The following is a 7,985-nucleotide window of genomic DNA, read 5'->3' as shown; positions in this document are numbered from 1 at the left end:
CTCGTCAAAGATGAAAAATCTCTGACAACAATGATGCGAAGATTCCATAGTTGGTACATGAAAACCTGCAGGAAGTCTGAGGGGACGAACAGTTTGTATCTGAACATTAAAGAGGAGCACGACCTCGTTTCAAATGATCTGTTGTGTGTTCCATTTGAGGAGTTCTTCGAGTTCTTCAATCAAAAGGCCCTCGATAAATTAATGGTCTTTTGCTACTGCCTGTAAGTACTATTTCTGTCATTAAGTCTCTATATATAGCTCGGCTCTTTCATTGCATGTATTTATAATTAATTATCCTCAATATATTATGCAGATTGAAGATCGTCGAGTGCAAAAAACAAGAAATTTATGATATTGGATTCATTAACACAAATATCATAGATGTATTTCTGGTTGAAAAGAACGTTGAAGAGGCCGAGGACAACTTGCTACAATCGTTGATCAAAAATCAAAACAAAGATACCATACTCTTTCCTTATAACGGCCCGTGAGTGTTACTGTCCTGTGCATATTCGGTTTCCCTTATTACTCGAGCGAGGTTAATGTAATTGATGAGTTATGCATGCGTGCGCAGGTACCACTATATTCTTCTGGAGATTAAGCTTGAGCGTGGACTAGTAACCGTCTTAGACTCGAGACGGAAAGATCCCAGCACCTATGCGGACATGACTGAAATGCTCAACAAGTAAGTTCAATCGATCATTATCGCATCATATCGGCAACTTTTTGTTCATTTCCTGATATCTCAAGTAATAATAATTATTTTCTTTGTCTTGCAGGGTTTGGAAACAGTTCACCGCACAAGCTCCGGGACTGCCGAAGGAGCTGCGATATATATACCCGAAAGTAAGTACTGCTGGCTAGCTAGTTGCGCGCATCTCCCGTTGATTCTATAGCTATACTTTCATCAATGCCATTTATGATGCTTCATTATCAGTTTGATTGACCTCTATTTCTCGTAAAGTGCTTGTGGCAGGAGGAAGGGAATGATTTCTGTGGATACTACGTGTGCGAGTTCATCCACAACGCGACTTTGAAAAACAAGCGGGGCTACTCTAGAAGACAATATGAAGTGCGTAAGCAATAATATTCACAATTTCATTTTATTACACCATCATTTCTGTTGAGTTTCATTCATATATATGTATTAATTAACCCCCTTCTTCAAATTAGACGTGGCAGATGCGGGATGAACTCCTAGAACCAGATCGCATGAAAGCAATTCAAGAGGAATTGGCGGGATTCTTTCTTGAACACGTCATCAGTAAAGCCGGAGAATACCATGTGGAAGTTGATTTCAAATGCTAGGGGTTTGTAATTAAGAGATCTTATACATATTGTACATGTATGTAGCCAGTAAAAAACTTGTTGTTCGACCAATCTCTCGGAGAAGGAGAGGCCGATCGATCACTTCTCTCGGTATGCATGACGAACTTCTGCACTGAATGGTTCTCTCGATCACTTATGTATATATACTACGTAGCGTCGACCAAGCACGGACATAAGAGAGGACACTTCTCTCTATTAATTAGCTAGCTAACACAATATACGAAACACCTAAATTAACCCCCCAAAACCCCCAACCCCCCTCCTTTAAAAAAAACAAAAACCCAGCCACTGGAATGCAGACGCGTGGATGCCTTTTGGTCCCGGTTGGAGCCACCAACCGGGACCAAAGGCCCCCTGACTGGGCTCGGCGCACAGGGCCACGTGGAGGCACATTGGTCCCGGTTCGTGTTTGAACCGGGACTAATGGGTGGAGGTATTAGTAATGACCCATTAGTCCCGGTTCATGAACCGGGACTGAAGGCCCTTACGAACCGGGTCTAATGGGTGGTTTTCTACTAGTGTACACCCATCTCATACCCTACTTTGAAAACCGTATCACTCGTCTCTAGAAACGAGATCCAATAACCGCTAGAGAAATATCAGTTGTTGCATCACTCCATGCAACATAGAATTGCAATCATTCGTCGTCAATCCAGAAGATTGGAGAAACCGGATCATGTCACTGAAGAGGTCATAGTCGATGTACCAAGATCTGATCAATTGCCAAGATTTGAAGAGAGCCAACAAATTTGGCAACGCCTAGCCCTCACAGGTCATTCATTCGTCAACGACCGATTGGACGTCGTTGAGGTAGGAGAGACCGGAGAGACCTTATTCCAATGTATCATCGCCGCCACCATTCATCGATGCCACCGCGAAAACAAAAGCCTAGGAGAAACAACAACTAAGAAAAAGGAAAGGGAAAGATTCCCACTCCCCTAGCCACCGAAACCACCAGGCAGGAAAGACCGAAAGAGGAAGGGGGAGGATTGTTTGTCAAAAGAGACCACCTGCCGGATCGAAATGACAAAAAAGACCATCTCTGAATTAGATTGACAAAAGAGACCCCCTCGGTCGTGGCGGCAGGCGCGCCAAGCGACACGTGGCACCTGCCGCCACGCCGTGAGGCGGCCGACCCCGCCGCCACGCTGCCAGGCGGCGAGTCGCTGGCGACAGGATTCCAGGCGGCAACGGAACGGTGACTGGTCTGGTGGGCCACGCCGCCACCATTTGAGGCGGCCGCCACTGTACCTGCTGCGCTCGGGCCGACACACTGCTACTGCCGCACGCGGGACGGGTGGGCCCTGCCGCCACCGTGTGAGGCGGCTGGCACTGTAGCTGGTGGCACTGTATTATGTGTACCACACACTGGAGCGCATTTGCTTGAACCGGACATAGCAGCTTTTTGGTCGTCCAATCAGCCTAATCACTAGAGATGATCTTAGCTAGCACCGGAAATGCATCTAGTCAAAACCGTGCATGCAATGATGCCACTCAGTGACCCAACCCGTGCATGCAATGGTGGCAGCAACTACAGTTCCGGCCGCCTCATACGGTGGCGGCAGGGTCCACCATACCCATGCTCCGTTCCGTCCTGTGTGGCGAGGGGCTGAAAAACTGTAATGCACAGGCTGCCGTCTAGCAGCGTGGCGGCGGGGCCGGCCGCCTCACGGCGTGGCGGCAGGTGCCACGTGTCGCCTGGCGCGCCTGCCGCCACGACCGAGGGGGTCTCTTTTGTCAATCTAATTCAGAGATGGTCTTTTTTGTCATTTCGATCCGGCAGGTGGTCTCTTTTGACAAAAAAATCGAAGGGGGAGAGGCAGCGACGTGGAAGAGACTCTGATAGCAAGAGTTAGTGACAAGGGGCTACTGTTACCAAAACACAACTCTTTGGCTGAGCTCACGCAGGAAATGTGTTCTGTGCCCTCTACTGGATAATATAATTCTCCTTTTTTTTGCGAGAAAACAATATAATTCTCCTTTTAACTAGACAGTATTATAAGACTTCTGATAAAGTTCAGCACAAACATTAGACCAAGAACAAGCTTTAACAAATTCCCAAAAGGACAAGAAAAAAATGTTTTAGCAAACATGGATAACAAGTTCAATTGGCACCAGTTTAACATGTTTGGGAGAAGAACAAACTACTGTACATTAATGTACAGCTAGTATAAACTTGGACTGGAGAACATGATCCAGTCAGCGTTCCAACCAGGCAAACGTTTCAGAGACCATTGCTGCTTAAATTTACAAACATTTTTTGTAATGATAAAACCTGGAACAGCCTTATTTTCATCAAGATTATAGCACAACAACATTCATGTTCCTCCAGAGAGAAAATAAGGCATTCACACCTCATCCTACGGTGAAAAGAGTCTTTTATTGCAGCAGAAGTAAAAGAAAACAGACACCGAAACGTAGTAGCAAAAACAGTACCATCATCATAGTGCAAACAGACAATTCAAACCAAAACATCACAAGAATATTTCTCCACGCACGGGGCCAAGTCAGGGTTAACGCACAAATCAACACGCAGCAATTGCAGGACAGGAATTTGAACAGCTGAACCATGACCAGCATTTACAAGAACTTGGGTGCACCTGACCACTGCACCCCCTCACCAAAAGAATAATTTAGTCAGAACAAAATGCTGCTAACTATGCCTCACCACCTCTAATCACAATTCACAAATCCATTCTGGTGCAATTTCAAAAAGAAAAGTGAGCAAAAATTTGCCGACTATACCACACACTTTGAGATCCACATTTGCCTACCACTTATAAGCTTCAACATTTGATTTGAGGCACTAATCAAGACGACCGGCGACATCAGCCAAAGCACAGCTCACCAACTTGGAGGAGCATTTCCAGAACACATCCTGTTGCAGATATCCTCAAGGATCTCTACTGCATTCTTGGGAAGGTAATACAGTCAGAAATCCAAGTTGAGATCGGCAGCAGGTCGCCAGATTGGATGTTTTCAAGTACCCGTCAGGTGAAATGGATCAAGACCGACAAGGGTACTATGAGCTATATGGACCTTTCACAAGACCTACAACTCTACAGATAAATTATCTACAACAACAATACAAGGTATGAAACACTGTTCTTCATCTTCCATGTTGCAATTTTGTAAGAGCATGTGCTGCAGTACTAACTTGATGTGTCAACCTCCTTCCCATGATCTTCATTTATTGTTCTTCGGAACCTTCGTAACCATATTTCATAGTCCATTGGGTACGGGGTCCCACAAAGGCTGTCAACATAATCTGCAAATGCTTTCAAAACTGCTGCAACATCACCCAGCTTCTGTTGTATAACTCTCCTTGACCATGATGTCTCTCTCCATTGAAGTGCACTTTCAACCGAGTCAAGCTCTGGGCAGACTCCACCACACGAGAAATATAAAAGGTATATTAAACTTTCAGCATCAGATGCGGCACATAGCTTCCCTTCCTGAAGAGCAAAAGTGGATGAAAAGAATAGATTCATCAAAGGTCGATCCCTATCTTCTAGGATAGCATGACCCCATCCAATAAGTACAAAATGTGGTTGCCTTGAACCATTGCTGACACGGATCACATTTTCTGGCCGGATATCACCGTGCCGGATTCCCGCAGATGATGCAGCAGCAAGAGCAGATAAACAGTCATGGCAACATCTCAGAGCCTCCTCAACACCAAACAATCCGTTCCGTATAAGATTTGAAATGGTCTCCCCAACTGGTGAGGTGACAAGGATTGGAGTGCTGCACAGTGGATGACCACAACTCCCACTGGAGTTCGGTTTGTTGCACGGGCCTGGATGGCCTACACGTCCAGAAGCTACCATCTGTGGTATGTATCTGCTAGAAATGTCCCTTTGCTTCATCAAGGTCAGTACTTTTGTCTGTCTTTGAACTTGGTACCAGGAATTCATATCCTCCCATGCTGGCTCCAGATGAGAAGGACTGGAACCTACATACAGCAAATAGGATTTGGTAGGCTCTTCCACAGGAACAGCACCATAAATAGGAGGCTCACTTTCTGTTCGAATATCATTGATTTGAAAACCCTTCTGGCAGTTAGAATCTTCCATGAAGACAATGGACCCTATCTCAAGCTTCAAGATTTCATCTGGTTTTACATCTACAGTGCCTTCCTCCTGCACTTCAACAATTTCAGGAGAATGACTTCGCTGCTGGAACCGAAACAGACCGTTTCCATTGGAATGTCTGTCCACCAAGTGTCTCTCTGATCTTCGACTCTGTAGCCGGGAACTATGCTCTGTGGCCAGTTCATCGAGAGAATACTTTGGTGCTCCGCAGAATTGGACCATTGAGTGGTAAACTGCAAGGAGAACTTGAAGGGTCCCAATGTCTCCCCAGTTAGCATTCCCAAGTTTATTCCATACCCGGTCAACGGAAGAAACTGTAATTTTGGCATCCTTTTTTATCCATTCAGCAGCACACTCATAAACATTGTTCAAATCAAAATTTAGCTTGTTCAGATCCCCTTGGACATTGACCACCCCTCCAAACTGTGAATCTACGAGGAGCACATAAACAGAATCTGAATTTCGAAGGACAGTGGAGGACCTGCTGAGGCTCCGAGAAAGCAATACACGAAGTGCAAAGAATAGCGCCTCCCCCAGGACAGCAGGAGACAGATGCTGGTCACTCTGCGCAGAAACCATTCCAATATCAGGTCTCAACAAAGTCAACACAACAATATGATCCCACCTCCCTTGTGAATGCTTCGAATTCTTGAGCAGAACAGCTGTCGCACAGACACCATCGAGTTTCCCACTGCCAATAGCCTTCTCGGCAGGGTAAAATCTGGAGCTCGTGCTGTGTATGCAAGCAACAGAGAAAGGCATAGCTTCCTCAGGACCCCAGAAAGCTTCCCACAGTCCCTTGATGCCAGCGTGCAGAAAATCCTCCAGGGCAAGGTGTGCAGTAGCTTCAAAAACATCCGATGTTGAGGCATGAAGAGCGTTGGGCATCCGCACTAGCTGCTGAAAAGTAACACCTTCCAGAGCATAGTCAAAATTCTGCAGCTCGGCAAGGTCAAAAGGAACATCGAAAGCCGGCTTCCGGAAACCGCAGTCCTTGCTGTCCCCAGAAAACCAATCCTCTAGGCTTGCAGTGAGAAGCTCGTTGTCCACAAACTTGCGGAGGAAATCTTTACAGGCGGATGATGATGAACTGCGCCGGTCAGGCGATTGGCCTGCCAGACACCACAAAATTCTCCAATTACAGTGTGTAAAGTTTGCACGGCAAATATGCCAAGTGATCGAATTTGAAGGACTTGAGGAAAGTACATGATTCAAGTTACTAGTATTAAGTACTGGGAAATAGCAGGACATGGCAAATAGGAGGACTCTAGTAGAGCACAGAAAGGAAGTGGATCACGGGTGCTAACCTGACGGCGTGGCCGCGTGAGAGCCGTGGCGAGGCCGGGGCCGGCGAGATCTTTCGGCGGCGAGGGCGAGACCGGCGAGATCTCGCGTGGGCGGGGCGGCGGGGTCGAGGCGCGCGAGATCTCTCGGCGGCGGGGTTGATGCCATCGTCGGCCCGCACCACACCTCACCGCCTTGTCACTGTCACCGTCGTTCTCGGCGGCAGCGGGGGCGTCGTCGTCTCCGCGGGCCGTCAGCCGAGCAACCGCCGCCTCCTCCGGCTCCTCTGCCGGTCGCCGCGCCGGATGCGGAGGGGGGGAGGCGGCGTGGGGAAGAAAAAGAGGAGAGGGGATTCGGGATCGAGCCGACTCGAGTGGCTGCTCTGGTTGATGAGTGCGTTGTGTGCTGCGGCTGCGGCTGGGGCGAAACACCTGGGCCACATGGTAAGTGAGGTACAGCTGTGCAAAAACACTCCCATCCATCTTTTCGTTCGCGCTGCCAATTCACGTCATTGTAGTTGCGACGAAAGCCCGATACGGTCACTGAACTTAGAAATACGACTGTTACGGTCACTATATACGATGTGACGTGAATGCACGGTCACTGTTGGTCGTATGCGGTGAGTAGCCGCTCCTTTGACCACCTGTTGACCAGTCGTTGGGGACACGTGGCGATCCGCGCACCGGCCGCTGTGCATAATAAGCGAAAAAAACCTCGGGCATGTCTGAATCCCCCCAATCATCCCTACTCTGACGACGCCTCTTCGTCTTCGATTGGAGACTGGGAAGGCGCTGCATAGGCGCCGCCGCCCCGGCGATCATCGGCCTACAGGCGCCGCCGCGTGCTGATTTCTTCCGTGGCTAGAGAGGCGCCGCCGCCGCGTCAATTCCACCGGCGGTAGGTGGTGGCGATGGCCCCTGTTCGTCGCGCAGAAGGGGGGCCTCCCCCGTGTACAGTAAGTTTCATCTTGCGTAAATCCGACTTTTTTTGCGTTTTGATGTTCAAAGACACTTCTTTTTGGCCCGCATTGTCATTATAGATGGTATGCAGCTGGTAGTTTCGATGGATTGTACTAGGGTTTCGGTATTGGATTTGATGGTCTTTGGGGGTTAGGGTTTTAGATACTCGAATGAAATGATGCTATAGTCAATTATGATGCATGATGTTTCTGTCTTGTGTATCAGGCCCTCGAAGCACCAACTTCACTGTGCAAATCAACCATGGTGGATTTTTTGTTGGGCATGGAAGTAATCGTGCTTATGTTAATGGTCGTGCCAT

The 7,985-nt window shown here is 47.8% G+C and overlaps 1 protein-coding gene across 1 annotated transcript; it reads right to left on the bottom strand.

The window, feature by feature from the left end:
* Positions 1-3,882: 3,882 nt before the first annotated feature.
* Positions 3,883-7,101, bottom strand: LOC119308364. Its single transcript, XM_037584491.1, has 2 exons — positions 6,731-7,101; positions 3,883-6,535 (listed from the first exon to the last, which is right to left on the bottom strand). Exons 1-2 carry the CDS (start codon positions 6,873-6,875, stop codon positions 4,482-4,484), a joined length of 2,199 nt encoding a protein of 732 aa, XP_037440388.1. The 5' UTR covers positions 6,876-7,101; the 3' UTR covers positions 3,883-4,481.
* Between the last annotated feature and the right edge of the window lie 884 nt (positions 7,102-7,985).

Source organism: Triticum dicoccoides, chromosome 5B (assembly GCF_002162155.2).
Source record: "Triticum dicoccoides isolate Atlit2015 ecotype Zavitan chromosome 5B, WEW_v2.0, whole genome shotgun sequence".
Taxonomy (NCBI): Eukaryota; Viridiplantae; Streptophyta; class Magnoliopsida; order Poales; family Poaceae; genus Triticum; species Triticum dicoccoides.
Note: the sequence above shows the minus strand (reverse complement) of the source record. Positions and strands in the feature narration are given on the sequence as shown.

Bases quoted from the DNA above. Each gene is read 5' to 3' on its own strand.
- LOC119308364 (XM_037584491.1), bottom strand. From the start codon at position 6,875: ATGGCATCAACCCCGCCGCCGAGAGATCTCGCGCGCCTCGACCCCGCC. The intron at 6,536-6,730 runs GTTAGCACCCGT...GGTGTCTGGCAG, and splicing joins TCACGCGGCCACGCCGTCAG to GCCAATCGCCTGACCGGCGC.